Below are 26657 nucleotides of genomic sequence, written 5' to 3' on the forward strand. Positions count from 1 at the left end.
GGTCCTAATGGTATCCCCCATCCTGGGGCATTATTACCGCTTTACAAACAGTTCTTAGAAACAGATAATTCCCGACTCATGGAAGGGGTCAATAATAGTCCCAATCCATAAGAAAGGCATCATAAATGAAGCAAAAAACGACAGACTTGTGGCCTTAATGAACAACGACGCCAAATATTATGGACAAGCTTACAGATTGGGCCCTCGATAATGCAGTGATCCCCATTAACCAGACAGATTTCCGCAAATATACGGGAGCAATAACAAATATCCTAGCCTTAACACTCCAAACAGATGCCGCCAAATCTGCCAACTACCCACTCAACGTCTGCTTCATTGATTTTACCTCTGCCTTCATCAACATCAACAGAAATATACTGTGGGATAAGCCCTCTAAAAGAAAAATTCCATCAGCTTTACTTTCTCACTGTTGTTACTACATAGAGACATGTGGGTGCAAATTAAGCTGGGATCAGGTGACTGTTGTCGAGGAAAATCCAGACGACCAAGGGCCTCACACAAGGATGTGTTCTGGCCGGACCCTATTCAACATCTACGTGTCCGACCTTACACCATAGATAAATGACTGCAACTCTCATGCTCCCAAGCTGGGAGGTCTCAACCTCTCAAACTTATTATATGCCGACGACATTGTTCTGATTAACCGGACGCCAATTGGCTTACAACACCTAATTGACACAACTTATAAGTACTTGACAAAAATGGTCTAAGCATAAACCACTCTAAAACAAAAGCGATGAGAATAAACTCTAAGAAGTCTACATCCCGGTTCCTCTGGCAACTGGGAGGATTACCATTGGAAAAATGCGGAAGAATATAGGTATTTGGGTGTAATAGTTGAGAGCAAAGATACATTCCAACCAAAGCAAAAGTAAGGAGAGAGATTGCAACGGCGGTTGCACTGAAAAATCTCAAATCGAAAATGGCTGGCTTCAGCTTTACCCCTTTGCTACAGGTGATATAAGCAAAACTTTTACCTGCTATCACCTATGGAAGTGAATGCTTACTGCTTACAAGGATGTGATGCATGGCCTTTGGACAATACAGTAGCTAGGGCAATGCGAATGATATTCAACCTTTCTAAATATACATCTCAGGCACAAATAAGGCTTGAATTGAGTCTGAGGAACCAAAGACTAGCACAAATGGGTGCCTACGCCAAATGTTGGCATAAAATACAGGTAGCCAACGAAACAACAATGGATGACTATCTCTGGAAGGAACTAGAAACAAAAAAAGGACCGCAGCTACAATCTACCTACAGCATTCAATAGACACCCTGGCTCTACGAGATCTTTGGGAAAGGACTGGATTGCACAATACGTTCGACCAAATGGTAAATAAAACAGTGAGGATCATCTCGCAAGGAGAGGACAAAGCAATGTTAATCAAAAGAGCCCATGGCTGGATAGTCATTCAAAGCTACACCAGAGGCTTCCATCAACCCTATAGGCGCTGGATTCAAGAAGACAACAAAGGAGAAGTTTCTACCACCACGGCTGGGCATCCTTCCATCATTGTACCATCTGCCGCTGTGGAAGCGCCAACAAATAACCAACTGCTGCCTATGCAATGATCCAAAAGAGGATATTATTAATCTAATATGCATGTGCAAGGGATTGGACAAGGAGCACAGATCCCTATTAAAACCTGCTATGACGAAAACAGGAGTAAGAACATGCAGGCAGGCGGTTAAAGTATGCTTTGATGGTGAAAATATCTAATTAGCGTGCCGCCTTGTCCAATTCCTAGACAAAGTAGATAAGAAACTGAATTCTAATTAGCAGCAAACAGACAATGACACATCATGCTGTACCTAAGACTCACAACCCGAAACTAGGCAAACAAGAAACTTTTAACCCTTCTATTTATTCTCCTTTGTTTTAATAGACTGCTCTCTAAAGCTGGTGACTTATGAAATGATACACTACTTCTTCACAGACAAGGTTCTGACCTTTGAACACTTGGCTGTGCTCATTTTACCACAAAGCCCTATGTTTTACAAATGGTTGCTCAATTGAAATTGTTTTCTTCTTTTGATACATGGATTTTATGGTTGCAACGATTTTAAGTAATCATGCAATACAAGGTTATTATCATTACCATAGTGCAACGGAGTCTGTGTCCAGTCCAGTCCAGTCATAATTTATATAGCGCACTACATACCCAGAGGGTCTCAAGGCGCTTGAGGAGGGGGGGGTGGGGGGGGGGAGGTTTACTTATCGAATATCCAGGTTTTAAGCTGTTTTCTGAAGGCTAGGTGGTTTTGAGTGAGGCGGAGGTGGGTGGGGAGTGAATTCCAGGTTTTGGCTGCTAAGTAGGAGAAGGATCTTCCCCCCATGGTGGCTTTGTGGACGTGCGGGACGGCGGCGAGGGCTTGGTTGGACGAACGCAGCTGGCGGGTGGGGGTGTAGAAGGAAAGGCGCGTGTTGAGGCAATCCGGTCCGAGTTCGTAGAGGGCTTTGTGTGCGTGGGTGAGGAGACGGAAAGTTATCCTTTTGTTGACGGGGAGCCAGTGCAGGTCTTTCAGGTGACCGGAGATGTGGTCTTTGCAAGGGATGTCTAGTATGAGTCTGGCTGAAGCATTTTGGATGCGTTGGAGTTTTTTCTGCAGTTTTGCGGTGGTACCGGCGTAAAGGGTGTTTCCGTAGTCTAGACGGCTAGTAATCAGAGCGTGGGTGACCGTTTTTCTTGTTTCGGTGGGGATCCAGCGAAATGTTTTTTTGAGCATGCGTAGGATATTGAAGCATGATGATGAGACGGCGTTGACTTGTCTTGTCATCGAGAGTGAGGAGTCCAGGATGAAGCCCAGGTTCCGTGCGTGGTCCGTCGGTGTGGGGGCTGTTCCTAGGGCCGTTGGCCACCAAGAGTCGTCCCATGCGGAAGGGGAAGTACCTAGGATGAGGACTTCCGTTTTGTCCGAGTTCAGTTTCAGACGGCTGTGCTTCATCCACTCGGCTACTTCTTTCATCCCTTCATGTAGGTTGGTTTTGGCGGTGGTTGGGTCTTTGGTGAGTGAGAGGATCAGCTGAGTGTCATCAGCGTAGGAGATGATGTTGAGGTTGTGTTTCCGTGCGATGGTTGCGAGGGGGCTCATGTAGACGTTGAAGAGGGTGGGGCTGAGTGATGATCCTTGCGGGACGCCGCAGATGACTTCGGAGGCCTTTGACTTGAAAGGGGGGAGGCGGACTCTCTGAGTTCTTCCAGCGAGGAACGAGATGATCCAGTCCAATGCTTTTCCTTGAATTCCGATGTTTCTAAGGCGTTGTATCAGGGTGCTATGGCAGACTGTGTCGAAGGCTGCAGAGAGGTCAAGGAGAATGAGGGCGACTGTGTCTCCGTTGTCCAGAAGTGTTCGAATGTCATCTGTTGCTGCAATGAGGGCGGTTTCAGTGCTGTGTTTGGCTCGGAAGCCAGATTGTGAGGAGTCGAGTGATTTGTTGGTTTCGAGGAAGGCGGCGAGTTGATTGTTGACGGCTTTCTCAATGACTTTGGCAGGAAATGGAAGGAGCGAGATGGGGCGGTAGTTTTTGAGTTCGGAGGGGTCAGCTGTAGGTTTCTTCAGAAGGGCGCTGAGTTCGGCGTGTTTCCAGCTTTCTGGGAATGTGGCGGAGTTGAAGGAGCAGTTGATGACGTCTCGGAGATGGGGTGCGATAACGGAGTTTGCTTTGTTGAAGATGTGATGGGGGCATGGGTCTGTCGGGGATCCTGAGTGGATGGAGTTCATCAGGTGAATGGTGTCTTCTGTGGTGATTAGGTTCCAGTCGAGAAGGTAGTTCGGAGGAGGTACAAGTTCGGAGGTGAGTGGGGTGAACTGGTTTACAGGTTGGTTGTCAAAGCTGTTATGAATGTCGGCTATTTTGTCATGGAAGAATGAGGCGAGGGAGTCGCAGAGGACTTGAGAGGGGGTGATGTCGTTTGAGCTGGCGGCGGGGTTGGAGAATTCTTTGATGATGTTGAAAAGTTCCTTGCTGTTGCGAGTGTTGTTGTCTAGTCGGTCTTTGAGTGCTGATTTCTTGGCTGTTCGGATTAGTTGGTGGTGCTTGCGGGTGGCGTTTTTGAAGGCGGTTTGGGTGATATTGTTTGGGTCTTTTTTCCAAGTTTTTTCAAGGGAGCGACATAGCTTCTTAGATTTCTTGAGGTCATCGTTGAACCAGGGGGCGTTCTTGCTTCCTTGCTTGATTTGATGTTTTTTCAGGGGTGCTAGTTTATCGGCGGTTTGGGTTAGCCATTGTGTGAGGTTGATAGCGGCTTGGTTAGGGTTCGTTGAATAGGCATAGGTTTTGTGCTGGGAGGGCAGCCTTCCAGTACAAAATACTTAGGGCCTCATTTATGAGGCAGTGCGTCACTTTTACGTCGCCGGTGCGTCACTTTTTGTGACGCACCAGTGGCGTAAAAAATGCGCCTTGTTGCGCCATATTTACAAAGTGACCCATCTAGGTAGATGCGTCACTTTGTAAACGCCTGTGCCACATTATACCTGCGCCAGGTATAATGTATGCAAGGGGGGCGTATTAACGCAATGAAGGGTCGTAGAAGTGACGCAGTGAAATCTATTTCACTGCGTCACTTTTAGGACGCCGTTGCATCAAAATCTTGCGCCTGCCTCACAGCAGGCGTAAGACTGACGCAGGCCCTTTCACATGGGGCTTGCCCCATGTGAAAGGACGCATTGCTGGGGTTGCGTCACTTTTGTGACACGCTCCAGCAATGCGTCACTTTTGCGCCTACAGATACGTCAGAAATACTGACGTATCTGTAACATCTAGCGACATGATGCGTCATACATTAAATATGACGTATCAGGAATGTCGCAAGGAGTGCACACTGAGAACTGAGAAGTGACGCATCGCTGCTTTCACGCAGCGATGCGCCATTTCTCATAAATGAGGCCCTAAGCTTAGACAAACTGTGATATACGGTGCAGCACACATAGAAAGTAAGAAAAGAAAGAAGTAAGAGTGTTTCTCCTCTTAAAGCCAGCTTCATTGTGGCATTTTTTTGCGGGCACACAACCATATCCACTATTGTTAGCAGATAGGGTTTTGCATCAAAAAGCATGAGTGGTAGCGCTTGAACACCCATGTATCACCCAAGTAACGCCCCACTGACGCAGACTAAAGCGCTGCTTGGGGTTACTTTTGAGCAATTTTCCTGCTCAAAATAGTTTTGCACTAGAAAATAAACGCAAACGGTTTGTAAACCTGGCTCCCAGTGCCTTAGGTGAACGTATCTGATTCAAAGCATAAACTGATGACAATACAGGTCAGAAACAGAGAGAGCGAAGCAGTTCATGCATTAACTCGGAGGTCATACATTTTAGACAGTGCAGACGTATAAAAACAGGCGCTAAGCTCTACTCTGACCCAATCAAAGCTGTTCATAATACAGCCCCGTCTCGTTTCCAGGGTCTAGAGTCAGAAGAAAAATCTTCTTTATAAAGCTATCGATTCTCCTTGGAGCTAAGCTCACTACATCAAAATGCCTCACACAAATGAAATCCAAAGGACCACAGACATGTTATTCCAAGACCATTGATACAACTTTTTCAATTGCATAAAGACAACTACTGAACGTATCCATTATACTTCGAAAATGGTTTTTACCGGAACTGGGGTTTCCTACTATTTCAGCGGTGCATTAGCACAGCATTAATCTGTTATTAGTGCGAGATGTGGCAGTGAAAAAGTCATTAGGCTAATGGGGGGGGGGGGGGGGTTAAGGGAGATCAGCGTTATTGTAATTGATGAAATATATTTATTTCATGTTAGCCTACATGAGTTTTCAGATCCAAGATAGAAAGCGAGCCCTTCAGTAAATGTGCCGCTGTCTAACTTTCTCTGCTTTGCATGCTTAACTTGGAATAAAACCCAGACCTTATCGTTGCATTATGCAAAGATTCTGAAAGCATGAACACATGTTAAATACATTACAATGATTCAACCACATACCGCAGCCCTAGCACCCAAAACCTCTACCATGTTAAGAAAACAGACCTTACCTGGTGCCAGGATGCAGATTACAAAGATACCTGGAAACTTGGTCATGGTGCCTGGATGCAGGTGGCAGGAATCTGAAAGCACTACTCCGTCTGCTGCTGAAGTGTGGAATGTATTCCACAGCAGAGGGTGTGTTCATACTGGCAGGAAGCCACAGGACATCCCCTCAACAATCTATCCGACTGATGTCATGTCAGCTGCTTGGTAGTTAAGTGTAAAGTGCTTTACATTAGGCGTTCAGTATTGTGAAACTGACAATCTTTTAAACACTGTTAACTACTTCGAATAAGCCTTGGCAGTGGCAATAGATTTGAATATTTTTTCTAAAAGACATTGTTTCTTTTATTGATGATCTATTTTGTGAATGTGCGGACTGAGCGAGTGAAAGAAACAATTAGTCAAAGGATAGATGGATGAATGGAAGAGTGATAGGATGCATGGGTGGATCAATGAAAGGATGCGTGAGAAGACTCGAGAAGTGTATAAATGCAAAGATGGATAAATGGGCGAGTGCAAGGATATATGGTTGAACAAGATGATACATGAGTGCATTGATGCCCACAATTATTTTGGTGGCATATACAAGACGTTAGTAAATAAGTAATGCTACAATGGTTAGTGTTGTAGAGGGTAGGACCTACTAACAAGAGTCTGGAGCCACTCAGGTATTTTTGTTGTTCATATTAGGTGCTTAGGTTACAGGGACTGCAGGCAGGTCTGGTCAGGGGTCTATCCTCCCTCCAACGGTCCCTATCTCCCAGCTTCTACTGCAGATTACAGTCAACATTCTATTACATCATTTGCTTTCTGCATGCCAGACATCAGGTTAGACATACAGGGAACTGGCCACCAGTCAACAGAAAGAGAGAAAGGGATTCGGGCACTCTTGGTCCCCTGTCAATTAGTAAATAAACAAAGGAAGAGTGTTCTGTAGAATAAGCGTTCAGAATGATTATAGCACGTGAGATTGAGGCCAGTTGTAAGTGGTCGTATGGAAAGACCAATTTCAAGAAAAAATGCAAGATTTTTTCAGGGAACCCTCACTCACCCTAGTGGTGACATGCTTCATCATCGGGTCCACCGGGAGAGATCGAATACCTCCCCGGTGTGCTGCGACGCCAGGAGACTGCGGAGCAGGTTTTCGTGAGGGTAGGGAGTGAAAAAAGTAGTGAATTTAAAAATGTCCAAGGTTGTACCAAAAAATCATTTATTGGTTGGTCAACCTGACATATTAAAAGCTTTCTATGTGTGGGGAAAACTAACCAAATAAAGTATACTGGTGTTTCCTTTTTAAAGAGAGGTCAACATGTTTCTGCCCGTGTTATGTGTGACTTTACAGGGCTTTCTTCAGGACCAGTTTGCGAGTGTCACCTTGACAGGTCTGGGCACGCTAAGGCCCACCCTGCCAAAGGCAGTGAAAGTTAAATATAGCACTATGTGTGAAAAGGTGCATGAAAATAAAATCATACAAACTTGTAAGTATGGGGTTTTACCTCTATTACGAGGAACCTAGAAGTCTGTGGACAAATAATGAGACAGACAGACAAATAAACAAACAAAGAACATAAAATCAATCGTTGTTGTTCATATTTTGATGGCAATTGTGCAACTCGGTGGCGTGACACGTGCTGGCATTCCTATCAAAGGCCGTGGCCGAGATGAATGGGATGCAAAGGAAAGTTGTGCCACAAACCGGGGTGGTGGGCCTCAACTAGCGCTGAGAAGTGTAGTCCAGCGCGCTCTGTTGCACGTTTATCTGAGGCAACAGACTGACACAAATGGAGGCTGACAGTGTTAAGTCCATCCATGCGGGAGGCCAGAAGTGGCTCCCCGTTGTTACATGGCTACCTATAGTCGGGAGACGAGGAATTGGTCCCCGAAGTGGTGAGCGTGGAGGCAAAGCTACCGAGTACGTGCCGGTAACTCTGCTGGCCATGACTTGTAACTATGATCAAGCACACATACACATGAGCGTGAAAGGAAAAATTATCCTCACTTGTAAACAAATGAACCACGCCCCATAGAACTCAGGAGGGGGGTGGGAGCGAAAATGGCACACCCTGTTTGCGAAGGAAAAAACATACAAAAAGGAATTAGAGACCTGCCAGGTCTCTAATTCCTTTTTGTATGCTTTTGTATGTATTGCTTTTTTCCAGCAGAAATACCGGCACGTACTCGGTAGCTTTGCCTCCATGCTCACCACTTCGGGGACCAATTCCTCGTCTCCCGACTATAGGTAGCCATGTAACAACGGGGATCACCTGCATCCGGACCTGCCTCGCACCAGCACCCGCCAAGACGAACACCAGCAGCAACCACCTCAAGTGCATCCTGCTCAACACCCGCTCAGTCCACAGACACGCCATCGAACTCTGGAACCTCATTGACACCACAGCTCCTGACGTTGCCTTCCTCACGGAGACCTGGATGAACGCCTCTTCAGCGCCCGACATCGCCATCGCCATCCCAGAGGGCTACAAGATCACCCGGAGGGACCGCACCGCCAACCAGATGGGAGGAGGCATCGCCATCATCCACAGGGACACCATCCGCATCACGACCTACACCGACGACATCCTGACTACCGCCGAACACCTACACTTCCAGATCCACACCGACCCGAAGACCACCCTCAGAGGCACCCTGATCTACCGACCCCCGGGACCACGCACACAATTCAGCGAGGACATCGCCGACTTCGTCAGCCCGCATGCCCTCCCCTCCGCCGACTACATTCTCCTGGGGGACCTCAACTTCCACCTGGAGAACAACAACGACCGCAACACCACCACCCTGCTCGACAACCTCGCCAACCTCGGACTCAAGCAACTGGTGACCACCCCCACCCACCTCGCCGGACACACACTCGACGCCGTCTTCTCATCCAGCAAAGACATCGCCTTCAGCCACGCCACAGGACTCCACTGGACGGACCACAGCTGCGTCCACTTCACCTTCAGAAGAACGACGATCCATCACCACCAGCAACAGGTCGCCCGCAGAAACTGGAGCAAGATCACAGTCGACCAGCTCACCGCTTCCCTGAGCCAGCACCCTCCCGCCAGCTCAGCGAACCCCAGCCAGGCCGCCGACAACCTCACGAAGTGGATCAGCAACTGCGCGGACGAACTCGCCCCACTGAAGACCCCGCTCAGCAGACCCGGCAGCAAGAAGGCCCCATGGTTCACCGACGAACTCAAGAGCTCCAAGAAGAACTGCCGAGCCCTCGAGAAAGCCTGGAGAAGGGAACCAACACCGGACAACATGACCACCCTCAAGCTTGCCACCCGGAAGCACCACCAGCTGATCCGCGACACCAAGAAAACTGCATTCAAGGACCGACTGGACAACAACGCACACAACTGCAAGGAACTCTTCAACATCGTGAAAGAGCTCTCCAACCCCAACGCCGGAAATAACGACATCACCCCATCGCAAGAACTCTGCAACTCCCTCGCCTCCTACTTCCACAACAAGATCGCGGACATACACAACAGCTTCAACACCCAACCGACGAACGCCACGTCCGACTCAACCGAACCACCGCCCCCCACCACCACCCTCCGCGCCTGGACTCCTATCAGCACCGAAGACACCGTCCGCATGATGAACTCCATCCACTCCGGATCTCCGACCGCACCCTAGTGCAGCGCCTCTACAACGTCGGAATCCAGGAGAAGGCACTGGAATGGATCATCTCCTTCCTCGACGGAAGGACCCAGAGAGTCCGCCTACCACCGTACAAATCAAAGGCCACCGAAGTCATCTGCGGCGTACCCCAAGGATCCTCGCTGAGCCCAACCCTCTTCAACGTCTACATGAGCCCCCTCGTGGCCATCGCACGCCAACACAACCTGAACATCATCTCCTACGCCGACGATACCCAGCTGATCCTCTCCCTTACCAACGACCCCGCCGCCGCCAGAGCCAACCTTCACGAAGGAATGAAAGAAGTAGCCGAGTGGATGTCGACCAGCCGCCTGAAGCTGAACTCGGACAAGAGGGAAGTCCTCATCCTGGGATCCTCGCCCTCCGCCTGGGACGACTCCTGGTGGCCCCCCGCCCTGGGAACTGCACCCAAACCGACAGACCACGCACGCAACCTGGGCTTCATCCTGGACTCCTCCCTCTCCATGACCAAGCAAGTCAACGCAGTCTCCTCGTCGTGCTTCAACATCCTGCGCATGCTACGGAAAATCTTCCGGTGGATCCCCACTGAGACCAGGAAGACTGTCACCCAGGCCCTCGTCACCAGCCGACTGGACTACGGCAACGCCCTCTACGCCGGAACCACCACCAAGCTCCAGAAGAGACTCCAACGGATCCAGAACGCCTCAGCCAGACTCATCCTCGACATCCCACGACACAGCCACATCTCCGGACACCTAAGAGACCTGCACTGGCTCCCGGTCAACAAGAGAATCACCTTCCGTCTCCTCACCCACGCACACAAAGCCCTACACGATCAAGGCCCGAGCTACCTCAACAACCGCATCAACTTCTACGCTCCCAAACGACACCTCCGATCAGCCAGTCACGCCCTCGCCGCCGTCCCCCGCATCCGAAGAACGACAACAGGAGGAAGGTCCTTCTCCTACCTGGCCGCCAAGACCTGGAACTCCCTCCCGACCGACCTGCGCCTGACCCAAGACCACCTCGCCTTCAGGAAGAAGCTCAAGACCTGGCTGTTTGGGCAGTAGCAGCACCCCCCCCCCCCCAGCGACTTGAGACCCTCCGGGTAAGTAGAGCGCTCTATAAATGTCTATGATTGATTGATTGATTGATCCATTACCTTGACCACAGTGCTAGCAGGAGCCATGTCATCTCTGGTCAATCTGTACTGAGCTCCATAAAATATGAGGAATACCTTTGAACAGAACTTTTAGAAACCACAGACTGTCCTCCCGAACCTCAGCCAGGCCTAAATTGTATGTTTGTAAGAACATAGGATAATTTAATTTATATGTTAACTCATTGTGTATTGTAAATAAAAAATTGCTATTGATTAATATTTTTCAAATTGATTCATTATGTATTTGTTATTTTATTTATTTAAGTTTAATTTGTAAATTATAGTCTATATTTTAATGTTCATACTTTCATTTGTAATTTATATTGTAATTGAGTTGTTAGGTTTATTCGAGAATAGGAAAGTGAGGTATTGAAAATATATATTTTACAATTAATTGTTAATCTGTGTCAATTTCTTTATTGATTACTATTTTATAATATTTTTAATTTTTATTTGTTTTTTAAATATTTTGTTTTATTTTATTTATTTATTCAATCAATCAATCAGGCATTTATATAGCGCGCTATTCACCGGTGAGGGTCTCAAGTCGCTTGGGGGGGGGGCTTCAGCTCCGGATCAGTTGAAGAGCCAGGTCTTGAGGTCATTCCTGAAAGTGTGCGGGTCAGGGAGCATCTGATGTTCACAGGGAGCTCATTCCAGGTCTTGGCTGCGATGTGGGAGAAGGCCTGTTCTGTTTGTACGGATTCTGGGGACCTCTGCCAGGGCGAGGTCAGCTGATCGGATATTCCTCTTGGGTGCGTGGAAGGATAATCTCTCGTTGAGGTATTTGGGTCCGATGTTGTTGAGTGATTTGTAGGCGTGGGTGAGGAGTTAGAAGTTGACCCTCTTCTCGACGGGGAGCCAGTGGAGGTCTCCTAGGTGTTGGGTCATGTGGTCGTGACTTGGTGTCCCGAGGATGAGTCTGGCTGCGGGGTTCTTGATCATTTGGAGTTTGTGTAGAAGGTTTCTGTTGATATCGGCATATAGGGCGTCGCCGTAGTCTGGTCTGCTAGTTATGAGTGTGTGGGTGATGGTTCTCCTGCAGTCGTGGGGGCATCCATTTAAAAATCTTGCGGAGGAAGCGTAGGGTGTTGAAACTGGTGGACGCAAGGGTGTTAAGCTGGCGGTTCATAGAGAGGGAGGAGTCGAGGATGATACTGAGGTTTTGTGCATGGTCTGTGGGGGTGGGCGGGCTCCCGAGGGTGGCGGGCCACCAGGTTTTGTCCCAGGTGGAGGTGCAGGGTCCGAGGATGAGGACCTCTGTCTTCTCAGAGTTGAGCTTCAAACAGCTGTCTTTCATCCAGGCTGCCACATTCTTCATTCCTTCCTGGAAGCAGTCTGATGTCTTCGGGCTCCTTCGTGAGTGAGAGGATAAGCTGGGTGTTGTCGGCATAGGATACAATGCTGAGCCCATGCTGTCTGAAGATAGCGGCGAGGGGGGCCACTTAGATGTTGAAGAGCGTTGGGCTGAACGACGATCCTTGGGGCACTCACAAGTTGGTATCGGTGGGTTCGGAGAGGAAAGGAGGGAGTCCGATCCTCTGGGTTTGGCCGGAGAGGAAGGATCGTATCCAGTCAAGGGCGGTTCCTTGTATCCCTGCTTTGTGAAGTCTGTCTGCAAGTGTGCGATGTGATACTGTGTCGAAGGCTGTGGAGAGGTCGAGAAGGATGAGAGCCGAGGTGTGTCCCTGGTTGAGTAGCATGCAGATGTTGTCAGTGGCGGCAAGGTGGGTGGTCTCAGTGCTGTGGTTGCTGCGGAATCCGAACAGGAGGGAGTTCTCTTCAATGAAGGTGGTCATCTGGGCGTTCATGTGTCTCTCTGTGACTTTGGCAGCAAATGGGAGGAGAGAGAAGAAGAGGCCGGACCTGAAGGAAGCGTTAATGATCCGTCCTAGTTCGGGTGCGATGACAGCAGCAGCCCTTGGGAATATGTGCGGTGGGTAGGGGTCCGTTGGGGCTCCTGAGTGGGTTTTCTTCCTGGTTGTGGTGATGTGTTCTATGGTGGTGGGTTTCCAGGTCATGATGGATGGCTTATCGGCAGGGGGCGGGGTGGTATCTGGCATCAGTTCATCAAAGTTGTCGTAGAGGACCTTGATCTTCAGATGGAAGTAGGAGCTGAGTTTGTCACAGAGTTCTTGGGAGGGTATGATGTCCGTGACTTCACTGGGTGGTTTCGCGAACTGCTGTAGGACGTTGAACTGTTCCCATGATGCACTGGGCCAGGGTCAGACTAATTTGCATATAGCCAAGTTCTGAGCTGGGATGGTGCAGTGAGCTAAAAAACGGTGATGGATCAAGCCCTGATCTTTGGACTGGGTAAGAGTGGTCTGCTTAATTCAGACACTCTGTTCATCACCACCCCCTTTTCTGAATCAAATTTTGGGTTAGGCCACTTTCATTAACCACATGAGTAGACATAAGCCTGATAGGAGTACTACAACCTCCATGAGCACTTGGGATCAGGAATGACTTCCGGGTCCCTGTATCATTTCCTCTCCCTGTCGGTACAGGAGAGAGATTGTGCATACTCTGCAGCGCCTATAAAACCCTGCCGCACATTCAACTAGCGGAACCATCGGCACAGAGTGGGGACCGAAGTAGTTAAAATGGATGGGCATTCCATTTGATTAAGTAAGTGGGGTAGAGATACTCAGTGACTGGTTTTCTCCTATGTCAAATGCTTAACCCGCCGACAAACTTTGAAGCCCATCTAAATACTTAAGAACAATTACATTTACTTTCTGACAAAAACAGCATACTGATTCACTAATACATACACCAATACTGTTCTGTCATGACCAGAGGGCAAATCAACATCCTTGGTGTGTCTCACTGGCATTTTTATGAACAAGGTGAATGTAATTACTGCATGTACAGCTAAATGTTCAATAGTTTTCAATAAAGGTTTGCTACTTTCACAAGATATTATAGAGAAATCTAATTTGGTCACAAGGTAGAACTGGCACAGGAGACCTATACTGATATACTTACTATGAGTTAATCAGCCGAGCACTATCAGCAAGCATTCTCCTCAAGAACGAGTGGAAGACTTATGATGACATAGAGAATGTTTTGATAGCTGTTAAATGTTATTTGTAATCCATCTACCTAAAATAACTTTTTATACCTGTCTGTGATATTGGCTAGACAAGTCAGAAGAAGGACAAAAATTAAAATCGTATGAGTGAAACAGATGACAACTCGACCAACACCAACTCCACAGCCAGGGAACTACACCTCTGGATCTCCTGCTGCATCGACAAACTCGCACCCCTCCACCACCCCGCCATACAACGCCCCATGAAGGCCGCCTGTTTCACCACAGAACTATAAGAAGCCAAAGGCTCCTGCAGACACCCAGAGAAAACCTGGCGAAACCAGAAAATCACGGAAGCATGGAACAATCACTATTGTTTTTTCCTTTATTAGACACTGACTCGTGTCACTGCTCCTTTTAAATACGGAGGATATTTGAAGATACAACAAAGTAAACGCTCATATACAGATATTGGAATATAAGGTGAGGTACACATAACAAATACATGTATTGGGCTAAACGACTTGCTGAGACTATTATTGACACAGATATTAATTTACTTTAGGAACTGATTGAAAATTATATTGAGAATTGGATTATAAGTGAGAACTTGGGACAGGAACATATTTGCTGGAAAGACAGATATATTAATCCTGCAACTACATGGTGAGTGCATACATTGAATGAGAAATATTCGAAGCACTACCTAGCTTGCAACATTTACTTAATGTTAACAATGTAGTATTGTCAAATTGATTATATATAATATAATATTTTATTATAGATCAAGAACCTGTAGAAAAGGAAACTGATCAAATCTTCTTATGAATTTCGTTTGGATGGTCCTAGGGTAGACAATTACCATTAGCTAGGTGAGTTAATTTACATATGACCAGTTAACCATTGATGTTTTCGGGAAACACAGTCTTAAACCCATTACGTTATATACATGACCTGTATGATATTTGATGGTTTGAAATAGTGTTGTTATAAATTAATATTGAAGTTAGGTCTTTGGTGAAAATATTCCTTCTTGTAAGACTAGTGTGTTAATATACTAATTATACACTGGACCTAAACTTAGGTTAAAGAAATATTTGTTTTTGTACGATTTACGGTAATATGCAAACGATGTATGAATTGTTTTGCATTGTGTATTTATGTGAAAGAATGAGACTGATTGTAAACCTTTGGGTTGCAGCCCTGAGGAAGTCAAATTGTCCTACACGGACTTGACGAAACGCGCGTTGGCTGCACGCAATCGTTTGATGGAAATTTGGAAATTTGATTTGGAATTTGGAATTTGATTTGGATGAAGAGTGGACATTAAAAGAATGAAAACTACATAAAGACTCTTTTTCTGTTCCTACTGTTGCATACATTGTGATAGGAATAAGAAATGAAACCCTTTGAAATCCAAACGTTTCCCTTATGTTGGTTAAATCGGATTTATATTCTTTTTAATATTATTGTTTGATTTCATTAAAAAAATTATGTATCAAATGTTTATATAATTTATAGAAAATTGCTTTTATTTTTTTATTATTGTCATAATGTGTTATATATATATATATTCTGTTTGTATTTTTGCTTTTGTTAATATTATTTTCATAATTTTTTAATTGTTAAATTATTGTTATTATGCTTTTTCAAAATGCATGTGCATATTACATCTATGTTTAATGTTTAGTATTAATAAAATAAATCTTTATGTTGCTAATTTTGGATAAACATCAACAGGACTGTAAAAACAGACTCCTTGCCAGGGGCTATAATGCCAAGAAGTTAGACGCAAGCATGATAAAGGCTAACCGTCTTAACCGGCTAGAGCTGTTAAATCCCAACAGGACAAAATATCCCATATCACAAGAGGGTAACAAAGAAAACACCATTCGCCTCATAACGGGATACAGTCGTCAAGCACGCCAGATCACAAAATTGATTAAACAGGAATGGCCCATAATACTCACAGACCATGTACTTAAAGACATCATGCCTAAATCTCCTACGGTTACATATAGACGAGCATATGCAATGCACAACGATTTGGTGTGCAGTAGTCCAGAGGCGCACAAAGAGGACAATTGGTTGTCCCCCCGTAAAGGGTTTTTTCGTTGCAGCAGTTGCCGGGCGTGCAAGTTTGGGGTGAATGTTAAAACATACCCAACCCCATTTGATATTACACCTATAACTCTTGTTACTCATGACATACTATATACTAGTATAGCACACGCTGATGGAATAAGAGCGGTCAAATGTTATCTAGACCAACGCCCCATTGAATTATACCAACATAACAAAATGCTTATCACTATGATAGACAAATGTTTAAACAACAATGTTTTTTCATTTAATAATGTTGTTTACAAGCAATTGAGGGGGGTGGCCATGGGGGCATGTTTTTCCCCCACTTACGTGGGGCTCCACAAGGGGTGGTGGGAGGAACATGTCCTCAAGGTGCAACATGCAGCGTTTTGGGACAACAACATCATGAGATACTGGAGATATATAGACGACGTGTTTATAATCTGGCGTGGTTCAATGCAAGAAGCTAATTGTTTTGTGAATGACATCAATAACAACCAAATGAACTTGAAATTCTCAGCAAACATTAGCACACATGAGGCAACCTTTCTAGATGTGCAGGTTAGCATAGTGCAAAACAAAATAACCACCAGCCTATTTAGGAAGAGCACAGCAGGCAACACTATCCTGCACGCTAGGAGCTTCCATCCACACCACACCATTACAGCTATCCCCTATGGGGAATTTTTGCGAATACACAGGTCCTGTAGTTCTCCTGAGATGAGAGATAAACATCAACAGGACTGTAAAAACAGACTCCTTGCCAGGGACTATAATGCCAAGAAGTTAGACACAAGCATGATAAAGGCTAACTGTCTTAACCGGCTAGAGCTGTTAAATCCCAACAGGACAAAATATCTCATATCACAAGAGGGTAACAAAGAAAACACCATTCGCCTCATAACGGGATACAGTCGTCAAGCACGCCAGATCACAAAACTGATTAAACAGGAATGGCCCATAATACTCACAGACCATGTACTTAAAGACATCATGCCTAAATCTCCTACGGTTACATATAGACGAGCATATGCAATGCGCAACGATTTGGTGTGCAGTAGTCCAGAGACGCACAAAGAGGACAATTGGTTGTCCCCCCGTAAAGGGTTTTTTCGTTGCAGCAGTTGCTGGGCGTGCAAGTTTGGGGTGAATGTTAAAACATGCCCAACCCCATTTGATATTACACCTATCACTTTGAAAGATCATTATACTTGCCGCACTGAACTAGCCGTCTATGTATTAAAATGCAGCTGTGAACTTACCTATGTAGGAAGCACAAAATTACCAGTGCACATGCACATTTTACAGCATTTGAGGGCGATAGTCAACGCCGACCCCAGCTATCCCGTAGCCCGGCATTTTAAGAGTGTTCATAACCAAAACCTCAACCATCTAAGATACTTTGTCATTGACGCTGTCAGCCCGAGTAAAAGGGGAGGAGACAATGAAAAACGCCTCAGACAGCTTGAATCAAAGTACATTGTGCTCCTTAATAGCAAAAGTCCGGGAGGTTTAAATATGGGGGAGGATCTCCATAATTTTCTGTAATCGAATTATGGTAACGCAAGGATTGATCCTCTTTACAATTTGCGTAAAAGCCAGCCATACCCCATTTACATTCTTTCAACTGTATTAATGGTCTCATAATAAAAGGTAGGGCCCCTTGGAACTCCGCTGTATACTGACTTGTATTTTCACATATGTCTGTCACCTTTTACTGTTAAAAGACACTTTGAGGCGGCATAATGTGGAAAAGTAAAGACTTTGACATTTAAGTATTGTTTATTATTTGCACATCACATCTATGTGAACCATAGATTTTGCACTTACCTTCAGGGTACTCACTAATTCTTTGTGGTTCCCTGTTTTAGCACCTCAGCACTTTAGCGTGAAACCGCAAATAAAGGTGATGCACACACACTGAATATGCCCTCTTTCAACAAAAAACAACTATACAAACATATCAAAGGGTCTTCATGTATTTGTACAGATAATTGACTACCAAAAAGGTTTGTGTTTAGAAATAAAATTCTTTTCATTTATAGACCAAATGAATTACGTGTCAAAGGAGGACATAGCTTTAACAATGATGCATTACCACTGATTTGTCTAATATCAGGGAAATGTATGCAGTTCGACAAATTAATTTGTTTATTCTTAACATCGTATATATATATAGCACTTTATCAACATAATATGCAAGTCAGGATGTTTTATGATTGCACACTATCAACTTTGGTGTATTTTATGTAAACCAACAAATTACAATGCAACAAATAGACGATGCACTGTGTTAAAATGGCGCCCATAGAAACGTTTAGTGAATCTATGTTTACTCTTTTTAATTGAAATGGCACGTTTTTGTGTGTGTAAACCTTTGTTAAATAACGGTTACTCGATCACTCCCCATCAGTGAGCAAGGACGTGAAGTCCGAAACGTGTCTGATGGCTTGCACCACAACAAAATAAATACTTTTATAACTGGAAGAATGACTCGGGCAAATTTCTGTAGTCTGTGTACTTGTCGGTGCGCTGAAGCACATTTGCGACCAGTCGGATTTTTATATACATATGTATATATTACCTACTGGCGTGTCGCCAGTAGGTATATATAGTTAGGATTATTTGTCTATGGAACTTTTGAAAATTCTATGTCTAATAACTTTGGCGTTTGTGGACGGAATCGGCTGAAATTTTCAGGAAAATGGCACATTTTGTTTCTGAGCAGCCCCCGAAAATTTGGGGGGGGTTTCGTCAAGGGGGGGCCGAGAAAAAAGGGGGGTCCCAAAACGCGTTTTTCCCATGTTAATTTCCATAGGGCCTTTGGCCTCACTTTTAGCTCGAACGGCTGAATGGATTTGCACGAAACTTGGCAAAATTGTAGGGACTGTTAGCCCGATGTGCCTTTGCTAGGTCTCAATATATGTGCTCCAGTGGATTTTGAGAAATTAACGTTGAAAATAAGATATATATCTGTAACAGCGCTCCGGGCTGCGCTCCGGTCCGCTTACTTTTCGCGAAACGGAACTTTGCGATGCGAAGCTGATTGGCTTCCCGGTGTCTGTCAACATTCTAAACAGTCCGGAGCGGCCGCCATCTTATCTCTCGGTAGGATCGAGAGAGAAGAAGAGGTGAAAAACGAAGGGGGAATTTAATGAAAGGGGGCAAGGTATACCCCTCTTGACCCCTAGGAATGTTGTTGGGGTTATTAAAGGGTCCCGTGGGGAAAATAAAAAAAAATTATTTTTCACGGTAGAAGCGCTTCCCGGGCCGCGAACTGGGCCGCAAACTGGTAGCGAAACGGGAATTCGCCATTTTGTGCTTCGTTTTAATTAAATTACTAGGTATAAGGGGGTGCGGGAGACCATTTTGTGCTTCGTTTTAATCAAATTACTAGGTATAAGGGGCTGCGGGAGACGTATCCTAATCCCTTATGTTTTCTGAGGGTGGCTGAGGAGGCTCATATATGTTGATACATGTCTTCCAGCGGCTGTGCGTGAGCTTTTTTTTTTTTTGCTGCGTGACGTCTGTTAACGTTCGATTCGATGGAAATCAGGAAGTGTTGACCACCAATTTGTCAGTGCGATAAAATATTTTGTTATAAATGAATCCTTATTGTTAAACATTGTCTGCGCCATCTTGCCTTTTTTCCAATGCCACAATTTTGTCGTGCACGGCAGCCATTTTAGATGCCAGGCCGGTCCCAGGCTATCACCTAGCCCTGCGGATGTAGTTTATGGCCCCAGCTGTAGAGAATCCAGACATGCCAACCCTCCCGATTCAGGCGTGAGACTACTGATTTTAGTGCTAGTCTCCCGCCTCCCGATTCCTGCAAGCAAAAACCCGGGGGCATATTACCAACAACTAGCGATAATTTTTGTCTCTAACTTGTTTAGAGACAAATATTATCGCCGCACATCGGCGATTTTTATCGCAGATAAACCTTGCTATTAGCAAGGTTTATCGCAAATGCGATAAAAAACGGCCGCAATGCATGAATATCGCTGAAAAGTCAGCGATATTCATGCATTATCCAGCAAATGCTCTTAGCCATGTTATCCACCTCCCATTGGATAACATGGCTAAAAACTGCTCAGGGCAGGTGTTAGCTTTTGGAGATATTCGCGCTTAGCGCGAATATCTCCAAAATTTGGTAATAGGAGATAGCGATGTTATGGACTGTTTCCAGTCGCTAACATCTTGGCACGCCCACTTTGCATGTCATTAGTGATAGATATCACTGACATGCAAAGCGGGGCCCAAGATGGTCGCTATCTCCTTTTAGCTGTCACTAACTGGAGTTAGCGACAGCTTGGTAATAGGGAGATAATTTTATCTCCGCTTTCTTGGCTTTTAAAGCCAAAAAAGCGGAAATAAACCCCCTTGATAATATGCTCCACGATTCCTCGGGGGTTTCAGCTGACAGGGCTTGGTATTGTGTTACGTGCTAATTCTTCCAGGAAACGTCAGAGGGTCGATGCAGGGGTTCTAGAAGGGGTGATAAACCATTTAAGCCTCATGAACAAGCGCATGGTCTTTTAAAGATCTGTGAAGTACTCGGGGCGGCGGTGTGTGTGTGCCCTCTTTCAGGAGCGGGCGGGGGGGGGGGGGCACTGCCAGCAACTTGCCAGGCCAGGCAGTGTTCAACACTTGCATCACCCTTTCTCTGCCTGCTATTGCGCTCCATGCTTCGGAAAGGTAAGAAAAAGAACGTGCATTTGAGTTTGAAATGTCCGATCCTGTAGCAGTACACTTGCAAAGCACACACATGACAATAACCCGATTCAAGGCCCCATTCACCCGATTTTTTAATAATATATAGTACTCCAAAAAAGTAGGATTATAAAACTTTATTAACTTTTAAATATAACGAACGCAACAAAAACTGTAAATATATTTAAACATTTTTTGACAAAAAAAAACAACAATGGTCCAAAGCTGTCTTTTGTGCGAATAGTCCCAAGGCAGCACAACGTGCTGAGTTGTGGACGGCACCCAGGTGAAGAACCATCCCTTTTTTAAACCCCATGGTGACCAACTAAGTGCAGGTTTTACATAAAGTAGTGTTTACCTAGAGTGGTGCTGTGTAGGACAGTCTGAATGGAAATTAACCAGAACTATAACGATAACAACAACAACAACAATAATATAACTTTTATGCCCAAATTACGCAAACATTTAGCTAATCTGCTAAAGGGGGGAGTCGCCATTTCTTTTGATAATTTATTCACCCATCCGTAGCCTCTCTATTCTCCATTACAATGTGTTTCTTGCTGAAATTAACCAGAACTATAACCATAACAACAACAACAACAATAATATAACTTTAATGTCCAAATTACGCAAAGATTTAGCTAATCTGCTAAAGGGGGGAGTCGCTATTTCTTTTGATAATTTAGTTATCCATCCGTAGCCTCTCTAATCTCCATTACAATGTGTTTTTTGCTGTCGCTAGCTGATGAAAAAACTAAAGTGATAACTTCCTCATCCTTATTTTGTCTTTCTTCGTTCCTTAAGATGTTATCTGTGTCAACCTTTTCCGAGAATGCTGATGCGTTAGGGATTTCCTTGTGTTTCTTAATAGCATTGGTGTCTGCACACTTCTTTGTCAATTCTGTGAACATGAAAACTGCTTCATAAACAAACGATATCTTTGTTTAGTCATTAGTGTTAAGTGTGTCTGAAACTACAGTGCCCTTCTGTTTTTCTTTCTTCAGGCTCTACAGAGTTTTGTGTGTTGTTCTTTTGAGCGACAATTATTCCAGAGGTTTCAGGTTCACTTGTTTTGTCCTGCAGTGAGTTAACAGCTTTAGAGACTTCATGTTTATTTGCTATGTCCTGCTGTGCGTCAACTGCTTCAGAGACGTCAGCCTCATTTGTTATGTTTCAGTAGATCTTGGACCTGCCCGGCCGCGCCCAAAATGGCTCCGGTGTAAATGGGACTCGTAACTGCTTGTTGTGTACTGGTTGCCCAACCTTGATATCACGAGATACGTATGCAGTTTTGAAGCACATGGCGGAGGCTCGTCTGCTGTAGTGGGGCACCCCTTTATCGTTTCAGTTGCCATTCCGCCCGCTTTTGCTACACTGTGCCTTTTCCGCCATTCAGCTGTTTACCGCCCGCTCTTACGGCTACAGCGTCTCGCTCACCATGTAGTTGAGTTGCTCCCACTCTTGCGGTGCAGCGATAGGCGGCTGCCACAGGACTCTTAAAATGGTGGCCGGCTCTTCGGATTTGAGCCTGGTCCAGTAAAATGGCCCTGGGACACCTTGGAACTCGGACGCTTGTCTGCCAGGGCTTGGGTCCTATTCTCGAAAGCGTCCCCTCAGCCTTGAAGATTCTACAAAAGTCTTGGGCATCTCGACTCCCGCAGGCTTCCGGTGGGGAGCGGCTGCCATGATTGCTTGCGGAATGGCCACGACGGAGCTACGAGATGGTGGTGCTCTCATGGTGACGCCAGCTTCAGTATGAAACATCCAGAAACAAGGTGGGGCTTTCATCGTTTGGGAAAAAAAAATGTTTTAATCCAATGAAAAGTGTTATTTTTAGGTCACATGACCTAGTCTTACATCATTAGGAAAACAAAAGTAAAATGAACCAATGAAAAGTTTTATTAACAAGTCACATGACCTGTTATGCTTACGTTACGCGCTGCGCGGCGCGCTCTGGATCGTTTCCGGGAAGCTGCGCCTTGCGCACCGGAGCACTTCCGGGTGCGCTAACGCGGCGCGTCATATGACGCATTACGCGACAACGCAGGTCCAGAATATAGTCAAAATATCTCCACCAACCAGCGGTCGGAGTACAACCGTTTTCAGCAGTCCAAAAAGTTCTGTTAAATCGCAAGAGCGGGAGCAACTCAACTACATGGTGAGCGAGACGCTGTAGTCGCAAGAGCGGGCGGTAAACAGCTGAATGGCGGAAGAGGCACAGAGTAGCAAAAGCGGGAGAAATGGCAACTAAAACGGTAAAGGGGCGCCCCACTACAGCGTGTCTTCAGGTTAAACGGATTGTGGGACAAGGTCCAGAATGGAAGAGTCATCAAAAGGCAAAAAAATCCGCCGGACCCCGGGAGCCGGCCGCCTATGTCGGGGGCGATCTCAGGCCACACCAGGGCAACACGACTTGGGGAGGGGGCAGGAGCCAAGCGCCCCCTCCCAGTCCGCGCCATTTCACCGCCCCTCGGGGGCCTCCGTGAAGCGGTTTAGGGAGGCACCGTATCACATTGTTTTCTAATGCAGTCAGGTCCACAAACGGACCCCACTTACTTTGAATAGTGAAGCTGCAGCAGGTGCAAATAAGGTTTAGACAGTGTTACAAGCGCTGCTTAGAACTCTGAAGTATGGCACTCAACATCCAGGACTTATGCCATTTGTATAAGGCAGTGACATCGAAGCAACTCAGGGACCAAAAGCATGAACGAACACTCACGTATGAAAATCTTACTTGGGGAGGGGGCAGGAGCGAAGCGCCCCCTCCCAGTCCGCGCCACCACACCGTATGTAGAAAATCTGAAGCCATCGTTCTACAAACTCTCAACCAGCCTTGGATGGAAAAATCTTAAAGAATGTACAAACTGAAAACCAGTTTTTGTCTGCATAGCATCAGCAGCAACGCTTGCTATCAGTGCATGAGTTTCATGCTCGATCGATTGAGCTAGCCGGATCGGGCAACAAAAAGTATAAAATAGTTATGTAAATAGTTATTTAATAAAATGTTTTACCCTTTTACTTTGCTGCTGTGTTGTATCTATTTATAATATTTGCATAGGGTTTGTTGTTATTTTGGGCGGGGTGGGTGGCGGAGTCGATCTGTCTTGCAGCCATCATGGTGTGGAGCTTAGTTCATCTCACTATTTTCGTATTTCTCATGAAGGGTTGTTCCTAATGTTTGTATTTTAGCGAGGTCAAAAAGAGATCCAATTAGTGGTCTACTGATTTTGCTCGATTACTTTTATTTTTTTACACAATTTTTCACTATCTGCAAAGACTAAACAGAGTATTGCGACTTTGTGCTTGTTTGTAAATAGAGAATGATCCAAAGAGAACCAATTCTAAAACAGTAAATGCTTGGATAACAATCAATGAAATGGAGAGACAAGCAGGTACGACGGATTACAACGGGGGTAAAGGTCTGCGTTAACTACCCTTCACTATCTGCAAAGAGAGAGTATTACTAAGAGAAAAGAGGGGAGGGGGGGGCAGCGTTCAAAGCACATCAGCGTGCATAAACACGAAAACGTTTTTACCTATCACGTACTTGACATTTGACAGCTTTTGATATTTGCTATTAAAAAACCATTGAAATTCACAGAAAAAACCATAGGTTATAGTCCATATATAGTTAGGAATTTGCATTTACAAAACCTTGAAAATTCACTGAAAAAACCATAGGTTATAGACCATATATAGTTAGGAATTTGCATTTACAAAACCTTATTTTACTCGCATAAAACCATTGAAATTCCATATATAGTTAGATGCGCTAACTATATATCGCGCACCCGCAATCCACTGCTGATGATGTCACATATTACATCATTCATGACATGGTTAGTGACATCACTGATGACATCACTGATGACATCTCAAATGACATCACTGATAAAATCACTGATAACATCTCATTTGACATTACTGATCACATCACTGATGATATCATTCATGTGATAATACCATGAACCTCTTCAGACTCTAATATAACCTTAGATACAATCAGTGTAAACAGACAGTCACAGACTGTCACTCATCCATGGAGTTACTCACACACCTAGTCAGTCATGCAAACAATCAATCAGACTTCCATTTCCTCAACTATACAGTTATACACACCTTATTTATTCAAACATATACTAACACATATTTACTCTGTTATACAATCCCTGATACAAGTTCACAATGATCCATACAGACACTCACACATTCACTGGCTCTTATGCACACTTATTTATATATGTCAACTCTCACATGTACTGTGTTTTACATATGTACTTACTTTGACATGTAGCACTGAGATATTCATTCACTCACTAATACACTAATGCACACAGTCACCCGCCCATACAGCTGTTTCCACATGCAGTTTTGAACCCATACATATAGTGAATCAACTACTCACACATCTATGTACAGAGTCACACACCTCCCAGCTACCCATACACACTCACTCAGTGTCCCATACAAATACTTGGACAACCAATCAATAACCCATACAGTTATTCATATAGCTACTGATCAACACATGCAGCAGTTTGTAGAACAACAGATATAATGATGCACAAATTAAGATAGTTTAGTCACTAACCCATGCACTCATTAAGACACATTTAATCATTCTCTCATACAGTCAGTTATGCACCTACTAAATCCTTTTTCCAGACACTTATACATCCACTCATTCTTCAATATGTAAGTTACATTTTAACTTTACAGAAACATACAGTCACTGGATGTTGTCATCAGTGATGTCATTTGAGATGTCATCAGTGATGTCATCAGTGATGTCACTAACCATGTCATGAATGATGTAATATGTGACATCATCAGCAGTGGATTGCGGGTGCGCGATATATAGTTAGCGCATCTAACTATATATGGAATTTCAATGGTTTTATGCGAGTAAAATAACGTTTTGTAAATGCAAATTCCTAACTATATATGGTCTATAACCTATGGTTTTTTCAGTGAATTTTCAAGGTTTTGTAAATGCAAATTCCTAACTATATATGGACTATAACCTATGGTTTTTTCTGTGAATTTCAATGGTTTTTTAATAGCAAATATCAAAAGCTGTCAAATGTCAAGTACGTGATAGGTAAAAACGTTTTCGTGTTTATGCACGCTGATGTGCTTTGAACGCTGCCCCCCCCCTCCCCTCTTTTCTCTTAGTAATACTCTCTCTTTGCAGATAGTGAAGGGTAGTTAACGCAGACCTTTACCCCCGTTGTAATCCGTCGTACCTGCTTGTCTCTCCATTTCATTGATTGTTATCCAAGCATTTACTGTTTTAGAATTGGTTCTCTTTGGATTATTCTCTATTTACAAACAAGCACAAAGTCGCAATACTCTGTTTAGTCTTTGCAGATAGTGAAAAATCGTGTAAAAAAATAAAAGTAATCGAGCAAAATCAGTAGACCACTAATTGGATCTCTTTTTGACCTCGCTAAAATACAAACATTAGGAACAACCCTTCATGAGAAATACGAAAATAGTGAGATGAACTAAGCTCCACACCATGATGGCTGCAAGACAGATCGACTCCGCCACCCACCCCGCCCAAAATAACAACAAACCCTATGCAAATATTATAAATAGATACAACACACCAGCAAAGTAAAAGGGTAAAACATTTTATTAAATAACTATTTACATAACTATTTTATACTTTTTGTTGCCCAATCCGGCTAGCTCAATCGATCGAGCATGAAACTCATGCACTGATAGCAAGCATTGCTGCTGATGCTATGCAGACAAAAAGTTTTCAGTTTGTACATTCTTTAAGATTTTTCCATCCAAGGCTGGTTGAGAGTTTGTAGAACGATGGCTTCAGATTTTCTACATATGGTGTGGTGGCGCGGACTGGGAGGGGGCGCTTCGCTCCTGCCCCCTCCCCAAGTAAGATTTTCATACGTGAGTGTTCGTTCATGCTTTTGGTCCCTGAGTTGCTTCGATGTCACTGCCTTATACAAATGGCATAAGTCCTGGATGTTGAGTGCCATACTTC

General features: G+C 44.7%; 1 protein-coding gene across 1 annotated transcript in view; it reads right to left on the reverse strand.

The window, feature by feature from the left end:
- Positions 1-6109, reverse strand: part of LOC147674141 (5-hydroxytryptamine receptor 3A-like) — an 874588-nt gene extending 868479 nt beyond the window's left edge. The window contains exon 1 of the mRNA XM_086946471.1: positions 6023-6109. Within this exon, the coding sequence (XP_086802597.1) occupies positions 6023-6068 (46 nt within the window). The 5' untranslated portion in view covers positions 6069-6109. The remainder of the gene's footprint in view (positions 1-6022) is intronic.
- Positions 6110-26657: the final 20548 nt, after the last annotated feature.

This window comes from Lissotriton vulgaris, chromosome 12, assembly GCF_964263255.1.
Source record: "Lissotriton vulgaris chromosome 12, aLisVul1.2, whole genome shotgun sequence".
NCBI classification, from domain to species: Eukaryota; Metazoa; Chordata; class Amphibia; order Caudata; family Salamandridae; genus Lissotriton; species Lissotriton vulgaris.